This window comes from Pantherophis guttatus, chromosome 4 (assembly GCF_059756535.1).
Source record: "Pantherophis guttatus breed Tessera chromosome 4, ASM5975653v1, whole genome shotgun sequence".
Lineage (NCBI taxonomy): Eukaryota > Metazoa > Chordata > Lepidosauria > Squamata > Colubridae > Pantherophis > Pantherophis guttatus.
The window spans coordinates 142118986-142144498 of NC_142066.1; the positions used below are offsets into that span (position 1 = coordinate 142118986).

The 25513-nt window shown below is 36.4% G+C and overlaps 1 protein-coding gene across 18 annotated transcripts in view; it reads right to left on the reverse strand.

The window, feature by feature from the left end:
* PARD3 (par-3 family cell polarity regulator) overlaps positions 1-25513 on the reverse strand; it is a 650052-nt gene that overhangs the window by 308620 nt on the left and 315919 nt on the right. For 12 of the 18 annotated variants that reach the window (XM_087893015.1, XM_087893013.1, XM_087893011.1 and 9 more), the window contains one exon: positions 5266-5400. The exons of the other annotated variants lie outside the window; for them this stretch is intronic. In XM_087893015.1, coding sequence (XP_087749141.1) covers positions 5266-5400 — 135 coding nt within the window. The remainder of the gene's footprint in view (positions 1-5265; positions 5401-25513) is intronic. 18 annotated transcript variants of the gene reach the window in all.

Below are 25513 nucleotides of genomic sequence, written 5' to 3' on the forward strand. Positions count from 1 at the left end.
CGAAAATTTTGAATAGTATGGAGACTGGCAAATATCACCTCTGGGTGGCCCCAGAGTAGAGTGGGAATGGAGATTTTGCAGTATCCTTCCCCTGCCATGCCCACGAAGCCATCCCACAGAACTGGTAGTAAAAAAAATTGAATTTCACCATTGCTTTAGGGCCTTTAGTTGAAAAGATTCTGATAATCTGTGTGCCTCTTAAGTTTTAATTCATTCGTTCGTGCATTTATTGGTTCATTTATCAAATTTATCTGTCTTTGCTGTGGGTGACAAAAGAACAGTCAAGTCAAGCCACAATATTAAAATAACTTTATAAAAGACTCATAAAAGCACTATTATTATAAACGATTATTATAAATTAGGACAGTAAAAAATTAAAATGTACAAACAGAAAAAAAGGTAACACCTATAAATGGGAAGCCACCTTAGTCAAATATTTCTCAGCCTTGCATTGGAAATTTCTGCTCATGCCTCTTTGTCCATCTCCTTGTCAAAGTCTAAATTAACAAGGAAACATGAAATATCCAACAGGAAGAGGATAAGGCTTTCAGTCCTATCTTTCTGCAATAATAACCCAGGACCTCAAGATTGGCAGATAAAATACTAAGTTTCAAACTGATTGCAGATCAATGGGTAGATTTTGAAAAGGATGAATGCTACCTTGGGCACCATTTATGGCGTTTTTCTGTCCTGGTTTCTTTCTCTTATACAAAGGAAACATGGAGCATCAAATCAGTCTACACTGCTGTTGTCAGGTATTAAAATAAACTAAATTTTCCAATATTTTGTTCTACAACATAATTTCCCTTTCTCTACCTGTAGAAGAATTCTCGATAAGATGTATTTTCCACATAACACACTTAATATTCATGTTTTTCCTCAATATAACTTTTCTTAGCACTGGTATAAGACAGTCCATGGAAGGAGGATGCATTAGAGTACAATCTTGTAAATCTTTAAAGGACTCACTTTAAAGATATCACATGAAGATTTTAAGTCACCTTTATAGGATTGAGATATTTAAATTTAGTCGCTGGACTAGTGGAGTTGTGCAGTCAACCAGAACACACAGTTTTGGTTGATTGGTTGAAGAATACTGGCTCCTGTAGGCAATCTGCACTGTGATTGGTTGCTGTGAGTGTGTAGGAATTTCCCTTTTCCACCTGCCTTTTTCTTCTGTGTGCTCTGTATGCTCTGTGATTTACCTCATGATGCGCCTGTTTGCCTGACTATCTTGTCTGATGTATATATAGATGTAAAATATATTTATTTATATAAAACTACAAGTTTGTGTCAGCATCTCTGACTTTATATGTATATCTGATATAGAGCTCTGAAAACATGAAGCAGTGAAGATCTGCAAACATCTAGAACAGGGGTCAGCAACCTGAGGCTCTGGAGCCGCATGTGGCTCTTTCATCCCTCTGCTGTGGCTCCCTGTCACTCAAAATATGCATCACAACTGCCAATGTGCAACATCCACCAGCACACAATTTTTTTAGCTTTTCAACTATTGATAAATCCAAGAAAAGAAAAGTTTCAGAAGAAAATAGAATGTTTAATTCAACTGCATACAGTATGCTAGTTTTGTGTCCACTCAAGAAATAGTCAGGCATGGGAAGGGTTTTGTGGCTCCCGGTGTTTTCTTTTCTATGAGAAACAGGTCCAAATGGCTCCTTGAGTGTTTAAGGTTGCAGACCCCTGATCTAGAAAGTCCACAAGGATGTGATATCTCTTCACACAGTGGTAGCTGAATGAAAGAGCTACCAATTCAATACTGTCTAAACAAATGCCTCTGAGAAAAATTCAAGACAGTAACTTGGTTGCCCTTTTCCTCCTTCTCCTCCCCATTCTTAGGTATATCAACTACGAATCTTTGAATTCTAATTACTATAACCAATTGATAATTGATATCCACTCCCAACTTCTCTAGCCCCATGTAAAAGTCATCAAATCCCAGGACAAACCCTATCAGTGAATTTCATCAATTTCATTTTTAAAAAAATTAAAAGTAGCTCATCAAAAAATGAAAGGATGAGGAATGGAAAATGTCTCTGATAGGCACTAGCCATTTCTTGGGTTCAAATGATGAGCTAGTATTTTGAACTATTTATAAAGTAGTTCAGCGGTGAAAATGTCCCTAAGTACCAAGTTCAAAAAGGGCTTCTAGCTAGTACTTTGTGAATTGTAAACAAAGAAATCTATAGCAGAAGATATAATATCCTCTACAGATACAATTAAGGGAATTGCTTTAATGCACTTGAAACTTTTAATCTTCCCAATCTTTGAAGTGGCTGCGAGGATTGCTTCTATTAAAGTTTGAAGAGCCCATGCTATGCTAAAAGTTTTACAATGATGTAAAGCATTAAAATAAATAATCTTAATTTGGTCAGATCTATATTCATTAACTGTATTACCTAGCAAGGGAATAAAAATACGAAGTTTTAATTCTACTAATGTATTTCACTTATGCATTAGCTGGGCACTATAGTAATTAAGGATATTGTTGAACAACATTCACTCACTCTTTACTAAAGCCAAATTTTCACTGTTATTCACTGGGAGTTTTTCTCTCCCTCTTCCACTACCCGCCTTTCTGTGTGTGTGTGTATACAATCCAAACTAAATCCTAAAAACTGGACTTAATGGAACTCAATGCTGGCAAACATGTAAAGATGATGTTTTAGTGTATTTAAACATTTAGTTTTAGTACTAATGCAACACTCAGTACTAAAATAGCCTTGCATTTAATACTAATGAAACACTCAGACAATAATGATGATGTACGACATAAATGTAACAAAACTCAAATGAAAATTACCTCCTGAATTTAAAATTGCAGGAAGAAGTTAAATAGTAAACAGTACAATACGGCACAAAATAATCTCAGTTTACATAACAAACTGACTGAATGATCCCTTCTGTCAGACAACGTGTCCATGCACCAGGGTGGATTTGATTTAAATCAAGTCAAATTAAATTACGATTTAAATCACTACTAAAAAGGCTTGATTTAAATCAACTCGATTTAATAAGTATTATTAAATGTCTGAATACTTTCTACTTTTAAAAGGAGAAAGAGAGAAGAGGATTAGAATTTTTAAGCAGAGTTAATATTTTTCATACGCAAAACCTCATCACCCTGTCCAGTACTTTATTCCAGTCTTTTCTCATTATGGATTTGTTTCCGTTGTTCATGCCCTGTTACACAATTTCAGTTTAATTAATTATCCCGCTGATATGAAATCACCAAAGAATTCTTTCTTTCTAGGTACATGCAAACTCATTAACATCAAATATAATAGATTTTTTTAAAACCACCACAGAAAAATACTTAAAGAAAAAAACACTCAGTTATGGAATGAAATTCTGACTTGTTTTATCACTTCTATCTCAATAGCAATTTAACTTTCTTGAAAATAAATGTCTTATTTAAATTTTGGGTTAGAACACTACAAGGCATAACTGTATTTGAAATGTATTCAAATATGCAAATGGAATACATTTCCTAGAAGGTCACCCAGTAAGACTCCTGATTCAACTTGCTTTCAAAAACGAACATGTAATTTAATGACAAAAGAAAAAGAAAATAATAACCGTAAGAATAGCTTTAGAATCTTCAGTTTAAGTAACGAACGTGAGACTAAGAAATACTATATGAGTTTTACTGCCATCCAAAGTCAACAAAACTGCACAAAAATGTTAAAAGGATTTTGTGTGTTTGATGTTTTTCCAGTGAAGAAAAGAGAAATGTGAACAGGGAGCCCTCTGAGGTAAATGTCAGAGCCAGTGTGCAATGTATTTACAGCCAAGTTTATCATCTTGGTATACTAAAGTTGGGTGTGGCCATGACGTTCTACAGAATCAAAACAAGATTATGAGATTAACAGATCTAATTCAATTGCCACGTTAAATGCTGTTGCCCGCTTGTCAAATGAACAGTTTGCTTGCACCGTGCAAAACCATCAAACAAGTGAGCTTACCACTACATTCTAATTAATAGTCCATATTACTGGCACTCACTGCTTTAATCTGCCCTATAAATGATATTTCAAGATTCAGGACAAAACACAATTCGTGATTTTCCATTTCATGTAACCTAACTTCATTAAGGGGCAAATTAGTAGTGAATGTTTCTTTAAAGAAAAGTTTGACAATAGGAGAACTCCTCACTTTGTATTCTATGCTACAGCCTCACAGGGGGTTGGACTAGATAACCTCCAAGGTCACTTCCAATTCTGTTACTGTTAGATGACACTGACAGAAGTCCTTTGTATTACATATGAACAGTTTAGCTGTAGATGGGGAATTCATGTATATCCTGTCCATTTACAAAGAGGTGGATATATACAGATTTTTTTAAGGGAAGTGCATTATATATTTGATTTTCATATGAAATATGAACTAATACAGACCAATAATAACAGATACAAAACTTAATAGCAATGGTACTTGGACTTATATAGTGCTTCATAGTGCTTTATAATCCTTGCTAAGCAGTTTTCAGAGTCAGCATATGGCTCCTATATCCTGGGTCCTCATTTTACCAACTTCGGAAGGATGAAAGGCTGAATCAAAGGTTTGAGCCAGTCAGGATCGAACTGCTGGCAGTTGGCAGAATTAGCCTGCAATGCTGCATTCTAATTACTGCGCCACCATGGCTCCTTTAGATCAAGACTGAAATCTCTAGAACTGGCACACTGTTTTCATCCAGTTTTATTAAAATACACTGGAATTCTAGAGCTCAGTGCTTCTATCCTTAAATGAGAAAGGCCATCATTGAGACTTATTTATAGATTTTATTTATCCCACCATTATCGTTTTTATAAATAACTCAAGGTGATGAGCACATATTCTTCTTTCCCCTCGTATTTTCACCACTACAACCTCTATGAGGAGGACTGCACTGAGTCAGAGTGACTGGCCCAAAATTACCAAGCCAGTTTTCATGCTTAAGGCAGGACTAGAACTCAAAGCATCCTGCTTTTTAGTCTGGTGCCTTAACCACTAGACCAAACTGCCTTCCATAAACTGAAATTATAACTTATTGTGCTTAAGAGATCTCTATATTTCTGATCATGATCAATTGTTCAGAAGCCAAACTAGTTTAATATATATATGGGATAAATAGAGGGCATTAATGGAAACTAAAATTCAGAACTTCCCAGAGTCCACTAAATTGCCTACCTCTGTGTGCCTGTATGATTGTGAAGGTATATAAAATTAATATTTCATACTAGATTATCTTAAACAGATATATGTTACCTGTTCTTGTCTCTCCAGCCATTTATCTACCATGGGATGAGTGGCACTTAGTGAAGAACGAGCATTATCCCTCTGAAATTGGTTAGAAGACCAGGCACTGGTGTCCCGAGGGAGACTTCTGTAATTTTCATCTTTCTGTTTCAAAACAAAGGGAGGAAACTCCTATGATATAAAGCCAAAGCAAAAAATATTGTCTAAGAACAGCAACCTTAGAGCAAGACTTTAAAAGATAGCTCTCCAAGACTGACTGATCAATAAACAAAATGAGTTTGTTTGGAATATTTGCACTGCAAATCTTCTGTAGAACTTCAAGGGATCCTTGACTTACAACTACAATCGGGACCAGAATTTCCATTCCTAAGCAGGATGGCTATTCATTGAACTGTGCCTCATTTTATGACCTTTTTTGTTAAGCAAATCACTGCAGTTATTAAGTGAATCACATGGTCAGTGAGTAAATATGATTTCCCCCATTGGCTTTGCTTACTGGAAGCTAGCTGAGATGGTTACATATGGCAATTTGATAACCCCAGGGTCATAAATACATGCCTGATGCCAAGAACCTGCATTCTGAACACAGGACCATTGGTATGGTGTGATGAGTCACTTTTTTATGCTACTGTAACTTCAAACAGTTGCTAAATGAATAGTTGTAAGTAGAGGACTACCTAACGAATACTCCCAAACTCCCTGTTTCATCATTTTATTCATTTATTTTATTAGATTTCTATTCCGCCCTTCTCCCAAAGGACTCAGGGCGGTGAACAGCCAAAAACATCATGACCAACAAAAGATGAATCCAGCTAATTAAGCAGTCATGCAAGAAGCATGTGCTTCGTATCGTTAGGATTCTGGGTTGGAGGTTAGCAAACCCACATTCAAGACCCAAGTACTGTTGTATGGTGGGGTGACCTCCCATCATTCACTCCAGCTCCTTGATAGGTATATGTAAGGAGCACCCACTAATGTGCCCTGGGCACCGGTGATGTCGCCAGCTAATCCTTTCAACCTGGATGTGTGTTAAACACTTCCTCCAAAATGAATGAGACAGGGTTTGGCTAATTTAGTGAATATCTTAGGTATAGCATTGTTATCTGGTTTCTCTTTAGAATCAAATCCACCGGAATGTCAACTAGTGAAGCTTCCCTGACCTGCTCTCGAGTTGCCATAGGCAGGGGGATGGGAAATCGTGCCTCGCAGCTGCACCAAGGAATTTACTCCTCAGTCATAACAAGACACATTCTGGCTGAGCAAATCAAGGTTATCTCTGTGGATACCAGCAATGCCTGGAGGGAGTGACTTCTACAATACCGCGAAATTACCTCGTTGGGGAATGTGACCAAGTGACAGATTTTGGAGGGAGAGGAGGAGGCAGAAACAGGGTTAGAGGCAAGGGGTGAAGGGGTGAAGTCAGAGTTGGCTTCACCTAGGTAATGCTGACATGGTGCTCCTAATTAAAGACTGGATTTTTATTGCCAGATGGCTTGAGACTCTTAATTGCATTAGGGCACCGGTCGGAATACATTAAGAAAGCAGTATTTATTTTCTGCCTGATGCCTGTAAGTTTCTGTCTGCCATTATAAACTCAAGATGTGCCCATGTGTGCCCATCTGTCTATCAAAATAAAACAGAACTAAACTTTTATTAAAATGTAAGTAGGGGGTACAACAGGCTCTGAAGCAGGCCCTAGAAATTTCTCTTTGTGCTACTAGCACATATATCCAAAAGCCTTTGGTAAAAGGCAGCAGGTCAGATACAGACCTTTCCTCTTTATGTCAGAAATGTATTTGCAATTACTAAAAGCCAGAAACAATTATTAAATTAATTGAAATGGTGTAAAGGTAAGATAAAAGTCAAGACAAGCAAAATAAATTAATGGGAATGAAACTCACTCCAAAGCCTTAATTTACTGATGTGAATTTACTATATGACAACTTTTGAGTGAGCTGATAATCATCCTTGAAAACAAGTCAGAAAGATAATGAAGAGTTAATTCCCATTTCTATATTGACTGATAATTATAATTTCCTGTGTGTACTTTTGAAACAGGATTGTCTGAATAATCCTGGATCATCTTTCAATTTCCATTAAATTACCTCTTTCGGAACATGTGTATGTACATCTTCAAACTACCAACACTAGGATCTTCAGAGACTATACATCTATTTCAATTGCATAATCTTATCTTACTTCTAGTTTACTACAGAACCACTGTTTATTAGATTTTTATTCCACCTTTATTATTTTTACAAATAACATACATACTCTTTTCTCCTCTTATTATGGACTAAAAACTCAAAGTAAAATTTAAATCTTAAATAAAATAAAACTTAAAATATGTCTGGTTCTCACATAAATGGAAATCTTGCCCCTACACAAGTAACTATTTGCATAAAAAAGAAGAACTTCTAGTCATCTAGTTAATTATTATAGTCCAGAATCAAGGACTCTTGAAGTAGAGAAAAAACATAACTTTAAATGTATATATTTAATGTATATGTGTATATATATATAATACCAAATTTCTCAAAAGTATACATTATGATAAATGGCTATTATGCAACACTGAATATCTGAATATCTGATAGAGAAAATATCATAGTGAGTTTACAAGGATCATGCAAAACTAAAAATATTAAAATTAGGCCTGGGAAATCACTATTCTTTCTCAAGCATAATTAAGCCTGGAAACAGGGAAGTAAATTAAAATAGCAAAGAGGTCAATTATCATAATAGTCCTCTGTGAAAAGCTGTCCAGGGCTCAGAATCAGATAAGCCAGTTATCTGATTAATGATTTCAGTCAGTAGAAACATTTCAGGAATTCAAATAGGTATACCCAAGGGTGGGCTTTAAAAATTTTAGTAAGGGGTTCTCTGCCCGGTTGCTGGGTGGGCATGGCCATTGTGGGCGTGGCCTAGTTGACCTCTTGTTTTTGCCCTCCCTGGGCTCTGGAGGCCCTCTTCCCAAACATCTGGTAGGCCCGTTTTTTGCCCTCCCCAAGCCTCCATGTGTGGCCTGCACTTATCTGCATCCAAAATGGGCTGTGTGGGGATTCCTGGGAGGGAGTTGGTAGGCGTGGCCAGCCAGGAGTGGGATTTGGGGGTTCTCTGAACTGCACAGAATCTTAGCTAGAGATTATTCCGAACCCCCACCAGCCCACCTCTGGGTATACCATATAACTCTTAACTATAAAAAACTACTAATACCAGTATGTGTCAGCTATAGTGTGTGGCCAAAACAAAGTTTTAACACCTCTATATTTGAAATGTCTACCCACCTAAGACTACTGACTCAACAGATCTATTTGGGAATGAAATGGAGGGTAGACAGTCATTTCTTGCCCTATCTCCCGATGTGTACATTGGATTTCACATGGATCAGAGATCTATCTATCATTATTTTTGTAAACTACAGAGTCACTGAGAATGAGTGGGTGGCCAAATTTAGATGGGTGGGTGGGTGGATGAGTGAGAGAGAGAGAGAGACAGACAGACAGACAGACAGACAGACCAATCTATGCACCAATATCACACAGTGTTTTGGGGCAATATACATAATAAAACAAAGCACATACATTAAAATTCATTACCATATTACAAATGCAACCAGAATAAATTAAAAGAATAAAAACTCAACATAAAAAGAATATGTAAAAATCTGTTTTTAATGAATTATGCTGTAACATAGCACAGAGGTCCCAAATCCCTGGTCCATGGACCAGCACTGGTCCGCAGCATGCCAGAAACCAGGCCATGCAAATAAGCCAAGCCCCATCCATGGGATACAGGCAGCATGTAAAACCATACCCACTCCAATCCACGGAAAATCCACTCTCCAGGGAACTGGTCCCTGATGCCCAAAAGGTTGGGACCACTGATCTAGTAGATACCACTTTATCACAGGATCCTACAGTAGTTGACAAAATTGTCATGTTTAAGGGCCTTCAAGAAGGCTAATGGGGTCGGAGTCACCTTCACTTTCGGTGTATTTAACCACAGTGTTTGAGAAGAACTGTATTGAAACAATCACTATAAACTAAACTTGCATCTTTAAAAAAAACCTGGCATCTTAAAGTTTGCTTCCTTCTTAGCTAGTTTTTCACGTATCAATATTCCATATTTTTCGGAGTATAAGACACACCTTTTTCCCACCTAAAAGGGGGTGAAAATTTAGGTGCATCTTATACACCGAGTAGCCCCGCCCACCCACTGGCCCCCACCCTTTGGCCTCTGTCTCGCAGCAGTTATATCCTTGCAAGCAAGCAGCAAGGCAAAACAGCTGCTTTCAGCTTCAGCGCAGCCTAATTAGCACAAGTTGATTGGATCGGCCTCCCGACTCTCAGCTGATTTGCTCTCAGCTGTTTTGCGCAAGGCTCTGCTGCTTGCTGCAAAGAGGTAAATTGCTGGAGCAGATTTTTTTTTTCCTTGTGCTAACCAAGCTATGCTAAAAACAAAAACGAAAGTAAAGCAGGCTGTTCACTGCAATGAGGCAAAATTGCTCAGAGTCAGAGAGAGATTTCTTTTTCTTCTTTTCCTCACCAAAAAAGGTAGGCGCATCTTATACTCCAGTGCGTCTTATACTCCAAAAAATACGGTAAACACATATCAACATACATCACATATCAAGTGATGTTTTTGTTGTATTTTCAGTCGTAGCTTTAGCACCATCTTGGTAAGCAGGGCTTATGGAATAGCATGGACATAAACCATTTGTTTTGAAGCACATCAATATTTAAATGACTAGATGTATTTAGATATGGTAAGTTTATCTCAGTTTTGTTTCCATAAGTAAACTATGTGAATTTGCATAGACTTCAACCTTATGTTGAGACTAAAGCCATTTTCAATTCAGGTATTCCTCCACATACAACAGTTCATTTAGTGTCTGTTCAAAGTTACAAAATCACTGAAAAAGCCACTTATGACTGTTTTTCACACATGCAACCATCAAAACATCCCCATGGTTAAGTGATTGAAATCCAAATACTTGGCAACTGACTCCTATTTATGATAGTTGCAATGTTCTGGGGTCATGAGGCTACCTTTTGCAACCTTCTGACAAGCAAAGTCATGTTCACTTAACAACCATGTTACTAATTTAACAAGTGCTGTGCTTCCTTCAACAACTTGGCAAGAAAGGTCATAAAATGGAGCAAAATTTACTTAGCAAATATCTTGGTTATCAACAGAAATTTTGGGCTCAATTGTGGTCATAAATCAAGGACTACCTGTATTTCAATAACATTCACTAAATAAGTGAGAGAATAGAATAGAATAGAATAGAATAGAATAGAATAGAATAGAATAGAATAGAATAGAATAGAATAGAATAGAATAGAATAGAATAGAATAGAATTTTTTATTGGCCAAGAGTGATTGGACACACAAGGAATTTGTCTTGATGCAAATGCTCTCAGTGTACATAAAAGAAAAGATTCATCAAGAATCATAAGGTACAACACTTATTGATAGTCATAGGGTACAAATAAGCAATCAGGAAACAATATCAATATAAATCGTAAGGATATCAGCAACAAAATTACAGTCATACAGTCATAAGTGGAAGGAGATGGGTGATGGGAACGATGAGAAGAACAATGAGAAGAAGAGTGATGGGAACGATGAGAAGATAGAAAATTGTTTCTATTTGTGAGATTTATCCCCCTTTACAGTAACTCAATATTCTTGTGTTATTTTTTTGCCTATTAAGGCTTCGCTTAAAAGTCACAGACAAACTAAATTCTCCCTTGTGTCACATTAAACTTTTGATGACCTAATGATGACTTATTTAGTGAATATCCATCCATATTTTTTGGAGTCAACATGTAAGTGAATTGCCACTGGCTTCTTCTAAAATATTCCCCCACTTTCTAAGATATTTCCCCACCTTCCAGAACTTCAATATATTTGCAGAATTTTGCCAGATACATATACAAGAAACGAAACATTGGACTTTCTGCCTTGAATATAATGGTCATTAAACTATACAACTTCCCCCTTCTCTGCATTAACATATTTATCCACATTCCTGCGCTTAAAACAATTAGTTAATTGTCTTAAAAATCCCATTACGCCCTTGAAATTTTGATTTATTTTTTTAATCTTGTGTATTCAGAAACAAATGCTGGAGTTGCTGGATCTGATACAGTGCTCAGTATAATTAAACGAACGGGAAAACATTGTTGATATTTATCAAAGTAATAATGGCACAAATACTGGATTATAACTGAAGTAGATTTCTGGGAGGGAAAAAATGTAATCTACATGTTTTGTTTAAAGGAGTTGTCTATAACACTTCCCATTGTCCTACAGAAATTTTGCACCTACTTTATCTTTCAGCTTTTAATTGTTTCCATCTCCTTGTCACATTTTGATCATTTTATATCGATATATATGTCGTAGTATATTATCTTGGTTTTGTCATCTTTTTTTCAAGGTCCCTCTCGAGGTCACTTTTTATTCTTTCAGCAAACTGTAAATATATCAACTATGGTGAATTCCTAACTTCACTGAACAATTCCTACTGTGCTCTTAATCTCTGAGTCCAGATACACCAAATTGACATATGTGATTAAATCTTTCTTATTATAGTTGTCTCTAGAGTAAAAAGTATTTGACAGTCAAGTTAATAGTGAAGTTGCAGACTTTAAAAACTTGTTTTTTAAAAAGGTACCATATTTTTTTTAACCAAACTTTGTCTTATGATGTTTCCTTTTAATTCATTTTGGGCGTTTTTTCCATAAATATCTATTATCAGCTAAGCCTTCTATGATGGATATTACACTATTTGTGGATTTGATCAGTTCTATTATCAACAAGAAACAGCTTGCATGATATATATTTCAAATTAGGAACTGTAAATCCACCTCTTTCTTTGATATCTTGCAAAATTTTGAATTTTACTCTTGATTTTTCCCCCCTATTCTCTCTGTCTATATACTATATTTTTCGGAGTATAAGATGTTTCAGACTATAAGATGCACCTAGCATTTTTGGCCTGTTTGTTGTGGCCCATTTGCTGCAGGCTGTTTGCTGTGACCTGTTCGCCACTACTCATTCACCGCCACTACCCATTCGCCATCGCTGCCCATCTGCCACGTTCCATTCACCACTGCCACCACCCATTCGGTTAGTTTCTTTCATTTCTCTAGGTCTTTTTAGTTGTTTATTTTATTTACAGTATTTGTATCCCACCTTTATTGTTTTTATAAGTATATCAAAGCTGTTAACATGTCCAAACATCTTCCTCTTATTTTCCTCACAACAATAATCCAGTGAGGTGAATTGGGCTGAGACTGAGTGACTGGCCCAAAGTGACCTAGCCGGCTTCATGCCTATGTCGGGAGTAGAACTCATAATCTTCCATGTTCTAACCTAGTGCCTTAACCACTAGGCCAAACTGACTTACATTTTGTAGTTTTATCAATAAATATTATATTATTATGTATTATATTATAAATATATAAACATAATTTTTTTAAAAAAAATTGTTTACAATTCTGGAACCCAAAAACCAAGCCATAGCTTGTCCCATTCAGATTAATTCTGTCAGTATTCAATGTTGTATTCAAATAAAGTGTTTTGGTGACATGGTGAAACTACCCAGGAAATATGTAAATAACCAATTTCATATTTAACGTGAACTCAAAAACTAATACAGCTTCCTACAGAAGGCATGATATTGAAGTTGGTTTAATATCATGGTTTATCCAAAGCTAATGATAATTATTTCCTTGTTCAACAATACTCAGCCCACATAGTCCTCACTTAACGACCATTCAGAGTTAAGATGCACGACCATGGTCATGTGATCACAGTTCAGGTACTTGGAAATCAGCTCACATTTATAACTGGATACAATCTCCACAATCACATGAACACAATTAGTGATTCTCTTTTTGCAATTTTCTACCAAAAAACACCCATTCGAGAAAATAATTTTGCTTAATAATCACATGTTTAACAATTCTGGTAATTCATTTTACAACCATCATAAAACCACCATAAAATTAAATCAAGTCACATAGGAATCCACATAACAACTGCAATGATCCATGACCAAAATTCAAAGCTCAATCATGATTGTTAGGTGAGGCCTACCTTTATTATAAGAGGGCGGCATTTAATCATGGATTCTGGAATGGAGAAAGGAAAGAGGTCTATATGAACAAGAGCTTATTCATATCTTGAATTGACATTTGAGCAACAAAGATTTCCTTACTTCTTTTGGAATATATAAAGAGCTCAAATTGGATGCACATTATTTTTCATGTTCAACTTTGGGGGAAGGGATACAGTATATTTGTGGATTTTGAGCAGAATTTTTCTAACCCTCAAAGTGTGGAACTCTAATTTAATAGAGCTCTAGAGAGCCCAGAAAAACTTCTTACTTTCAAGAACAGCTTCATTCTCCTTTATATGCATATTGAATAGAAGCATGAAATAGTGGCAAGCTTCAGACTTGACCTTGATCTACTGTGAAGGCCTCAATGGGTTTAACTAAAGACCTGAAGAGAGATAGAAAGGAAGACTAATGACTATGTAGAAATAGATTTTTCCCTGAGATAATTAATCAATCAACTGGTCAAGCTGTTGTGGTCTGCAGCCTGTGGAGCTGGCAGCAGAGTCGGACAGTGAGGAGGTTGGGAAGGAACATGAACCAGTCTTGGAGTCTGGGCAAGGCTCGGACAAGAGCTCTGCGTTGGAGGCATCTGGGAGGTACGTGCTGCCTCTGGGGCCATCAGAGTCGGACCTCAGTGAGGCAGAGGAACAGGGGGAGCTTGTTCCCAGTGCGCGCATGCGCAGAGCTCCTAGAAGGCAAGAGAAGCTAAAACCAAAGGGATGAGTCGGGAGTAGGGCTGGGAGATGATTGGCCCCTCCCATAAGACTTAAAAGAGGAGCAAAGTAACATAGGCCTTTGCAGGAAGCAACATTTGTTCAGCTTAAAGCCTGAAGCTCTGTTTGATTCTGGACTCCATGTGGCTTTGCCAATTAGGTCTTTGGCAGCGTGTCAAGGGAGATAAAGATGGGTGATTATCAAAAAGGAATTCTCCCGAAGGACTCTTTATAACTAATTGGAACTCATCTGTGAATGAACAGAATTCACAGCTGTTGCAATAAAAGAGGTTTTGGGGACTACTTGTGTGTTTTAATGACTCAGGAAGCTTAGGTCAGAACACAAATAAACAAATAAATAAACAAATAATAAATAATAAATAAGGAACTGGGACACAATCTTTCTGACGATATAACATTGGACTGTATGTATCATTCAATAAAATACAATCTAAGATCATGGCAAGGACTTGTTGGCCCAATTCTCAGCAGTTCTAACCAAGACTGGCGGTGCTATTTGAAACTTGTTAGATCAGTGGTCCCCAACCTTTCTGGTTCCGCGGACCGGCAGTGGTGGTAGTGGGCAGTGGGAAGGAGGGGGTGGCTTCACACAGTCAAATGAAGTTTCACATGCTTAACCACTGCTTGCATGGCCCGTTTCCACAGACCAGGGGTTGGGGACCCTTTTGCTAGATGACATATTCCTCACCTCTTTTCTAAATGCTGAGCCAGAAACCAGATATCTTGCTCATAATGTGTGCTATTACGTATAAACGATTTCCATGAATGAAAAAACATATTATTGCAGAATATCATTTACTATGAAAGGTAAGAACAATTGAAGGACTAATGTGTATGTGAAGAGATAGATTTTTTAAAAAAAATAGGATACCAATTTTTACCTAGATTCTTGGGGGGGGAGCCATTTTGGGACTATTCTGTTTATATGGATGTCAGGCAGGCACACATTTCAGGACTTCAGGGCTCTATAATAAGGACATAGAGGCTAATTGTGTCCGTCAGCAAGTGACTTGTTACAAATGTCTGTATATATTAAATGAGACGGACACCATTGTTTGGCAGTCTCTATTCCCCTCTGGGTAGTTTCAGTTTATTTTATCATTCTACAATGCAATTGAACACTCTGCCTATTTCCTGATGATTTTGGAACTCTGACCTTGTAAACCAAAGCAGATGAGACAGGTGCAGTCCATAAGCTATGCTTAACAAAGCAGCCAGGTCCAGCAGCACAATTCCAGGTGTATATTAATCAGAATACACAGAGAAAGTCTGTACTACAAAATTATACCAATAGAGAAGGAGTCTTCTTTGAATAGGAGAAGAATGAAACAGCTAAAAATAATGGCACTCCTTAATTGGGAAAACAAGAGACAAGAGCAAGTATTTAGTTCCAATCCTCACAAGGGCCAGACTATTTGCATTCTGCTTTCTGCAAAAAGCATTTGAGAAAAATAACTACTTCTTACTCATCCTGTTTATCAAAAGCCTTTTAAAAATCCCTGTTCTCTGGCAACTGGAAGAACCAATCTGTCATGCATATATATATATATATAAAGAAAACTAGCCATGCCAGGAAGAAGCTAGAAAATACTTTTTTTTTTCAAGGACTATGTTAAATTTAAATGGATTTAGGCTCAGGAAATGCAACCACAAAGTTAAATATACTTTAGTTTTAGTTGAAAAAGATCAGCTATATGGGATCCAAACCAAGATGGAGGGGTGAGAAGGGGAGGAAGGAGAAATTACTAAGGTAAAGGGTGGGAGAGGGGATATTTCTCCTTTAAACAACAAACATTTGATTTGTATAGTGGCACTGAAAGATCTGAATCCAAATTGTGGATTAAACCAAAATGCCACAGTTATTTCTCCTTATTTACAATGCAATTCTTGCAACTGGGATAATGCCCAATATTACATCTACACCAGTGGTGAAATGTAAAATTTGTTACTACCAGTTCTGTGGTCGTGGCTTGGGCGGGTAATGTGACTGAGTGGGCGTGGCCACCTTCTTCTTTTTTTTTTTTACTTTTAAAAGCATTTTAAGAGGTTGCAGAAAAAAATGCTTTTAAAAGCCTCTGACGATTAGGCAACTCAGCTGGGATCGTCAGAGGCTTTTAAAAGCATTTTTTCTACAGCCTTAAGAGGTTGTAGAAAAAAATGCTTTTAAAAACCTCTGATGATTCCAGCTGAGCTGCGCCATCATCAGAGGCTCTTTTTTTTTACTTTTAAAAGCATTTTTTTGGCCGAAGAGGTTGTAGAAAAAATGCTTTTAAATGTTTTTTTTTAAAAAAAAGAGCCTCTGATGATCGCGCGGTTCAGCTGAGCATGGGGAGGGCAGGGATTTTTGCTGCCAGTTCTCTGAACCACCCACCGCATCGCTACCAGATCGGGCGATCCAGTCCGAACCGGGAGCATTTCACCCCGATCTACATGGCACGCTAAACCAGTGTTTCTCAACCTTGCCAAGTTTAAAACATGTAGACTTCAACTCCCAGAATTCCCCAGCCAGCACTGCTGGCTGGAGAATTCTGGGAATTGAAGTCCAAATATCTTAAAGCTGCCAGGTTGAGAAACATTAGGCTAAATAAAGAATTCGTGAAGTGCAGATCATGTTAATTCCCAAGATTCAGGAATTCTGGCAGATTTTTCCCTTTTGCTGCTCATTCTCCTTTCCTTAATCTCCCAATAAAACCTCAATAAAGATAATGCAAAACAAACAAAACACATCCAGTGATTGATGTAATGTAATTACAGTGCAGAGCAGAGCTTCTGTCATGGGGGTAGTTTTAATAAGACAAAAAGGAAAAAAAACCTCAAAGAAAAGAAAGCGAAGCTATGTTCATTTCCTCAGGTGCATTTTCAAAAAGAACTCTTATAACAAATAACACTTAAATAAACAATGATATAAGATCATCCATCTACATCAAGATGAGAACTAAATTATGACTGTATTCAATTCTTAGAGCCCTTTCTTATACCATGATTACTTTATAACATTTAAGCCCTTTTGCTTCCTATCACACTGTAGCAGCGGTCAAAGTTTCTAAATTTAAGGCTCACTCGCTTTCTATAACAATGTTATTTTTTCTCTTTTCCATTTTCTAATTGTGTAAGATCTCACCCACTTTGGTCATCATTTTCTATTCTCATGTTCTACTTTCCTGTTTTGTTAAATAAGATCATAGCAGATGGGTGGGTAGGAGGGAAGCTGGAAAAAGATGCTTCCATCAATATATGGTCCTAGGGCAAATAGGCTATGTAAATTTCACTAGAGACTATTCTTGAAGACTGGACAAAAAATTCAGAAAATATCCAGGTCAGTGAACTCTAAAACCCCAGAGCGCCAAAACCACCCCATGTGCCTCTGGGTAACACAACAATAAGTAGTCAAAGGCTAGTATTCATTATTTACTATAGCACTCTTCCCAAATTCTACTACAACTTCTGTTCCTCCACTACTTCTCTTTGTGAGTCCTACTTCTGGAGAACAGTAACTCTTCTATTTGCCTTAGGGTGCTTCAAGGTGTTATAGTTTCCCAAACAAACACAACACATTTTCCTTCTCATACCAACACCACTACTTCTACCTGCCTCACTGCTCAGTTTTTACAGCTACTAGTTGCTAAGTTGGTTCAGGAGTGGTCTTAAAGGTACAGGACACCAGCAATCTAAGTACTGATCCATTTGCAAGCAGCCTATCTTCTTACAATGAGAAATATGTATTCTGTATAAGATCAGATCAGTTCTGCTACTGATATATCACTCCTGCAGAAACTGCACCAGCTATTGGTTTTCAAAACAATTCAAGATACTAGTTATTACCTACAAAGCCTCATGTGTCTTGCAACCTTGATATTTTATTTTATTTTTTAAAACAAGTTTTTTATTTTTTAGACAAAAAACATTTAATACATCAGTTTTCTCTTCCCTGTGACATCTCGGTGTTATCTTCCAAAGTTCTTTCTTTTTCTGTATAGTTGTCATTACTTCTATCTTGATCCTTATCCAGTCCGCAATATCAATTCATCACTAACATAATATTCAACTCATCACATATTTTTACATACTTATATAATTAACCATTTATATCTTTTCTCCAACCAATATAAAAATCATTCCATATTTTACAATATTCTGAGTCTTCTCTATTGTTAATCATCAAAGTTAATCTATTAATTTCTGCACAATCTAAGACTTTTTTTATTACTTCTTCTTCCAAAGGTATTTTCTCCGCTTTCCAATTTTGTGCTTACGACAATCCTTGCAGCTGTTATTACATGTATTATCAGATAAACTTTTTCCTTGCTAATTTTTTCAGGTAGGATACCCAGTAGGAACAACTCTGGTTTAAATTCAATACTTTTCCTCATTTCCTCCAACCAAGTCTTAAATTTAATCCAATAGTTTTTAGCTTCCGGACATGTCCACCACATATGATATGATCCTGGTAACTGATGGCACTTCCAACATTTAGCTGATTTTTCTTTAAACATTTTTACTAATTTCTCAGGTGGCATATGCCATCTATAAAACATTTTATATTGATTTTCCTTATATGCAGTGGACACCGTTAATTTATAATTCCTAAGTATTTTAAAGATTGGTAATTCCAGGTAGCTCTTATCTGTTAATACATACAGAAAGATATTCAGTGGGAGAGAACATGGAGTGGAATTTAGTAGATGGCAGCCCCTTCCATCATCAACTTTCCAAAACTTGGATGAGTTAGTTATTTCACAAATATTTATATTAATAGCTTTAGATATTAATATTCATCATCTGAAAGATGATGCAGCACCAGGAATGCTATATGGTAAACTAAACTCACACACACACATCAATCAAGATATTCTCAACATATGCTAGCTATCATATTGAGATGACGAACATAACATGCCATTTCCCTTGACCCACTGAGGGCCAGGAATTCTTGAATTAATATTTTTTTAAAAAGAGAAATGTAGAGGAACAGGATGCTCCAGAGCAAAAACATGGATAGCAACACACCTGGAGATAGTATAAATTTAAACGTGTGTTTATTTTCCAAAAAACCTATGTCGAGGCCATCTCCATGGATACCTATAGTGGCCAGAGGGAGAGACTCTACAACCTGCAAAATTGCTTTGTTGGGGAATGTGACTGATGACATACCTTGGGGGAGGGGAAAACAGGGTCAGAACCGGGGCATGAATTAAGTGAGATCAGAGTTGGCTTCACTTGGAACGTGCCGACATGAAGCTTTGAGTTGAGGCTCATGATTTAATTAAGGCATCAGTTTGAACCCTGACACCTACGGATTATGAACTTCACGCAGATCTTCTTCAGATACAGCAACTATACTTAGTTTAAAAGACACCACAAAACTATGTTTTAGCTACATTATTACCATCATCTACATTACCATCATACATTATCATCATCATCATCATCATCATCATCATCTATTCCGCTTATCTTCCCTTTGTTTTTTAGCCAATATCAATACAGAGGAAAGATTATGACATTTTTGAATCACCCATCTAATCACCAATGACCAAAGCAGCAGAGAAAATATTTGTTCCTGAGCTCTGTTTGGTTATACCTTTATTGCTTTACAACATCTGTAGAAACATAGCTGCTTTGTTATAAAAGCTATAAATCACAATTCCCCAAAAACAAGATAAAACTATAAATGTTCTTGAACTCATACCCTGCCTCTCTCCCTCTTTATTTTAATTTTACACTTGTTTTGGTGCATTTGCTTAATGTTTATTATCCCCATACGAAAAGCTGTTAGTAGATTATTGGATTTCAAACAAGTCATTTATGTATAGAATTCTATGGATTTTTAAAAAAGAATTACGCCTCACCTAATGTAGGTGAATACATTATTCTACTTCTAACCACAGAAGCTTTATTAAAATAATTGTATAAATATATAACAATTTTGAAATAAATCTGCATAATTTGCAAACTATATTTTGTAAACAAATGAAAGGCTTACCAACAAAATTAATTAAAAGGGTGATTTGATTATGTTTTCTTATTTTCAACATACATTTCTTCATACTGAGATTTAAAATACAAGTTCAAATGTTTTTGGATATGTTATCTAATGTTTTGAGAGGCAATATGATGTAGTACTTAATGCATTAAGCACTGGGAGATCATGAGATCTACTTCTGCCCTAGGCACAAGGCCACCTGGGTGACATTGGGATTTTGGATAGTCACGTTTATTTAGTTCTAGGAAGGAGGCAATGGCAACCACTGTTACAAAACCATGCCAAACCTTCCAAGAAAATTGTACAGACTATCTATCTATTTATCTATCTATCTATCTATCTATCTATCTATCTATCTATCTATCTATCTATCTATCTATCTCAACAAGTACAAAGAAACAAGTAACAGTATAGACATAGACATGGAGACATTAAAAATTTGGCACAAATAAAAGGAACTAAATAAGCAAAACATAGCCATAAACACATAAAATGAGTACATATAAATGGGAATAGTAGGACAAGGGATAGTAGGCACACTGGTGCACTTATGCACACCCCCTTAGGGACCTCTTTAAAATGTGAAAGGTCCATGGTAGACAGTTTAGGGTAAAAGCTTGGGAGTTAGAGAGACTAACCACAGGATCAGTAGAGTGTTCCAGACATTAACTACTCTATTGCTAAATAGACTTTATTCTCTATTGCAGACTTTCCAGGGAATCTTTGAAAACCAGAGATGATGGAAAAGAAGAAATTTAAAAAAAAAAATTATACCAAAGCTCAGTTGTAAGTTATAAAGAAACGTGTTGGCGTGAATGAAAGGTTAATTGCTGATTAAAGGTTAAAAGGTTAAAAATGGAATCATGCACAACTTCAAATATTCTGAAGAATGAAGGCCATATTCTGGCTATAGTAAGACCAATCCGTGACTGAAAAATTAAAAATCTAAATACATCCAAGCTATACCTATAATTAGGTATGCTTTAAGATGCAATCTGAATTCCAAGGAAAACATTACACCTATTTATTGTCCATTTTTATTATAGTTGTGTAATTTTTTTGCAACAGAAACAGAAGGAGCATTCCTGGTTTGGAAAGGAAGACATCTTGATTCTCCATAACTAAAATATTACTTTTGGAACATTCAAATTTCTACTTAAAAAGCAGATCACTATATATTTAAAGTTGTTGAACTAATAGTTGTTGAACTATTCCTTAAATTCACAATGATCTTCTATTTTACAATTATGAACTTCATGAAAAACTTTAAAAATGATATATTAATATCTGTTGCACCACACTACAATATTTCTCCCATCTTCTTGATTTAATGTTCCTTAGTGTCCAAATTCCCAGTGACTATGCTAAAGCAATCAGATTCCTTTTCATTTGGTCATTCTGCTCATTTCTACAGATGTCATGTTTCAGGGAAGTTCAGGAAAATATCTTGTAAGCCAAAAAAGCAAATACTCACCTGCTAATGATGCAAAGAAATATAAACATAGTTGGGTTGCATTAATTTCCTATTCATTTAAAAAAAAATATGGCTGCTTTATTCTAAAATGCAAACACTAACATTTAGAAGTTTCTATAAATATTCAGGAAAAAATAAATAAACTTGAGGGTGCCAAGAATAAATATTGTAGCCCTGTTCTTCACATTTGACGAAAAGGTCTTGAGAGAAATATAACCACATTTAGATTATTGTAGTTACAATCTTAAATAATAACAAAGGAAATGTCTCCACTTACAGGTATTCTTCAATTTACAACCATTCATTTAGTGACCATTCGAAGTTACAATGGCACTGGAAAAAGAGATTTATGACCATTTTATCACACAACTTTTGCAGTATCCCCATGGTCATGGGATCAAAATTCAGACACTAGGCAACTGGCTCATATTTATGATGGTTGCATTTATTATGGTTGCAGTATCCCAGGGTCATATGACTACCTTTTGAGACCTTCTGACAAATGAAGTTAATGGGGTAGCCAGTTCACTTTACAACTATGTTTCTAATTTAACTGCAGTGACTCACTTAAATTAACTGTGACAAGAAAGGTAGTAAAATGGGGCAAAACTCACTAAAAACTCACAAACCTCCCTAAACAACTGTCTCATCTAGCCACAAAAATATTGGGTTCAATTGTGATCATAACTCAGGACTACATGTCTATGGAGATTCTCAGTCATCCAGACATTTCACTTCTCATCCAAGAAGCTTCTTCAGAGCTGAGAGCTCTGGATGAGAAGCAAAATGTCTTCTAAGAAAAACAAAAAAGTCCAGTTGCCTCTTGAAAAAGCACTTTTGGGACAAGTCAGGACTACCTGTACTTGACCTTAACCTCCTGATGATTTCATAGATACATTCAAAGAGTTTTCTTGACAACAATATAGAAGTAGTTTCACATTGCTTTCTTCTGGGATATATTTTTTTACTTCTTAGTAAAAAAGCCCTTGGTTTTTCTGGTTATCTCTTTCTCAAAAAAAAATCTTAATCTTAATTTTTAATTGTAGGTAAGGATTATTACTGAAACTTTGCATTAGGGTCATTATCATCCCCCTTTAAGACAAAATAGGTTCACTAAATCTAAGATAGTCTAGAGCAGGGATGTCAAACTCAAGGGGTGCTTAGATCTGGCCAGCGGGGCCAGCCTGGAAATAGCAAAGGCCTGGCCTGCATCTGCTAGCAAAAAAGGGACATGGGGGCACACACAGCCCCCACCCCACTGCGTGCCCCATGTACAGCTGGGACGGCCTCCTGCAGCATTCTGCCAGCAAAAATGGGCTGCAAGGCCCCCATTTTGGCTGGCAGAGAGCTGCAGGAAGCCATCCAGGCCAAAATTGGGGCACGGGGGAGGGGCCGCATGCATCCCCCCCATGCCCCACTTTGGCCAGCAGGGTGCTGCAGGTGGTCACTCAGGTAGTTCCATCTGCCCCCACCCCGGCCAGCCAGCGGAGGACAACTATAATGCTGATCTAGCCCTCAAAGTAATCCAATTTAACACCCCTGGTCTAGAGGTTCTAGAGAGCTTCCAAAAATGACCCAATCATTTTTGTTACAGATGGATTCCTACAATATCTATCTATTGTGAGTCTTGGAACATGTAAAAATCATTTTAGGATTGGATTGAAATAAGTTTTGGCCCAGGCACAATTGGACATTCTTTTGATTATAGGAATAATTTAACAAGTGGTAGGAGAGTTTGCAACTATAATGTCCAATTCACAAAAGTGTACAGCATATTTGGCATATGGAATATTAAGAGAATACAGGTGTAGCGAGAAAAATTTCCCAGACAAAGTGCCAATCCAGAATTCTCAAGAGATGCCTTTCTACTACAGCAGTTTACTTCTTTAAAAAAATAATAAATTGCCATTAGCTACAGATTTTGCCGTGAACATAGCAAGAAACTTCTTTACATTTTTACTTTGAGTTTGAGATTAAACCAGGAAACATGATGACAGGTTTTTGCACAGGGCACAAAGGACAAATTGACGAGATCAAAATATTATTTTAGTAAACAAAATGATTTATAGGGAAAAAAATAGGGAACTCAGCTATAGGCACTTAGCCAAAATATAATCTAACACAATTATTGAAAAGCATACATTACTGTGGAGTAACTCTTATTGTCCTTTCTTTTACTGGGAATTGTTAAAAATCTCTCAACCTGATAGCTTTTCTCCCTCCTTGTCGCCTACCGACTCCCAGGGCACAACTGCATTTTTTCCTACTAATAGCTAATAAAGGACCCTGTGAGCCTTCATAGTAAAGAATTTAACTCTTTAGGTGCTGTCTCATATTACAGGCTTACCAAGAAGATACATGGGTATTAAAGTTTTTTGTCTGTGGACTGAAAAGACCCCCCAAAAGAACCAAAAGAACAAAAGCATGTATTATAAAAGAAATGTTATGGATAGATAGAGAATAAAAGAGAAAAATAAGAATTCTAATTTTTTTTAAAAAAAAATACTTTCCTCTATCTCTTCAACAACCCAATCTACTCAGCTGTCAGTGTAAATAAGATACATATTGCTACATGTTATTGAACCTCAATCTACTTAGGGGTATTTGTGCATGTGTGAATTCACTTTCTTTCATTATTTTTAGATGCAGTGTCAGCATGTGTATGAAAATTTCATTAATTAACCAATTAACTTGCAGGCTATGTTTTGCCTAGGTTCCTATAACTGTGCTTTGAAATTGAAATGATATTGCGTTGCTAAAGAAAAATACTTTTACAGACAGAATTAGGTCAAGGAAGAAATTGCAGAGGGACTAAACAAAAATGAAAAAAAATGTCTTTGATGTCTCCCATTTAAGAATAAAGGTATACAGGAAAAAATGCTTCACGCTGTTCTCTTTAGTTACCAATATCATTGTTTATCTGGAGATACCAAACCCAGAAAAAATATGATGGGTGGATGGAAATAATGCCACCCACTGGGTGTCCGTATTTCTTGGAAATTTAAATGATGCTATTAAATTAGTAACCTTATTATATTTAGCTGTTCATTCTTCTCTAGCAAAAGGTGCAGAAAGACTTCTGCAGTTAAATGATACCACCTTTCTAGACTAGGAGAAATCCAGAATTACTGTGAAAGCAATCATTTTAGGTTTTTTAGCAAATAACCTAAGAAAAACTCGTATATTCATACTTCTGCAAGACTGCAGTATTCATTTCAGTGTTCATAACTAACAAACCATCCTGTTTGGGAATTATGGAGGACATTACCACAGTGCATTTGGAGGGCACCAAGCATGGATTTCACTTTTCTTGTAAAAGAAAGTCAACTGCATGCGTGTAACGGAATAGAGAAGGGGAAATTTTTATACATAAATAGTCCTACATGTGAAAATATATACTTGTACAAATTATGATGATGATGATGATGATGATGATGATGATGATGATGAACATAACCATGATGTAAAATTACATAAGGCGAAATACAAAACAGTCAGCTACATCAGGCCTTCTTCCAAATTAATATGGCATATTCACTATAATTTTAAAAAAAAGAATTATTTTTTTTTTAAAAAGATTCAATAATGTGACCCTCAGGTAATCAACTCTGAGGTTCAGAGAGGCAATCTGAGATAGATAGATAGATAGATAGATAGATAGATAGATAGATAGATAGATAGATAGATAGATCTACTAGACAGATCGGCAGGTAGGTAGGTAGGTAGGTAGGTGATATAGATATATAGTTCTTTAAATGTAATAGTAATTGATTGAAGTTTTTGCTCAATTACTTTGACACAGATTCTCTCTCTCTCTCTCTCTCTCTCTCTCTCACACACACACACACACACACACACACACACACACACACACACTTTATGTGCCAAAGTAATTGAGCAAAAACTTCGATCAATTACTGTCACATCTAAAGAAC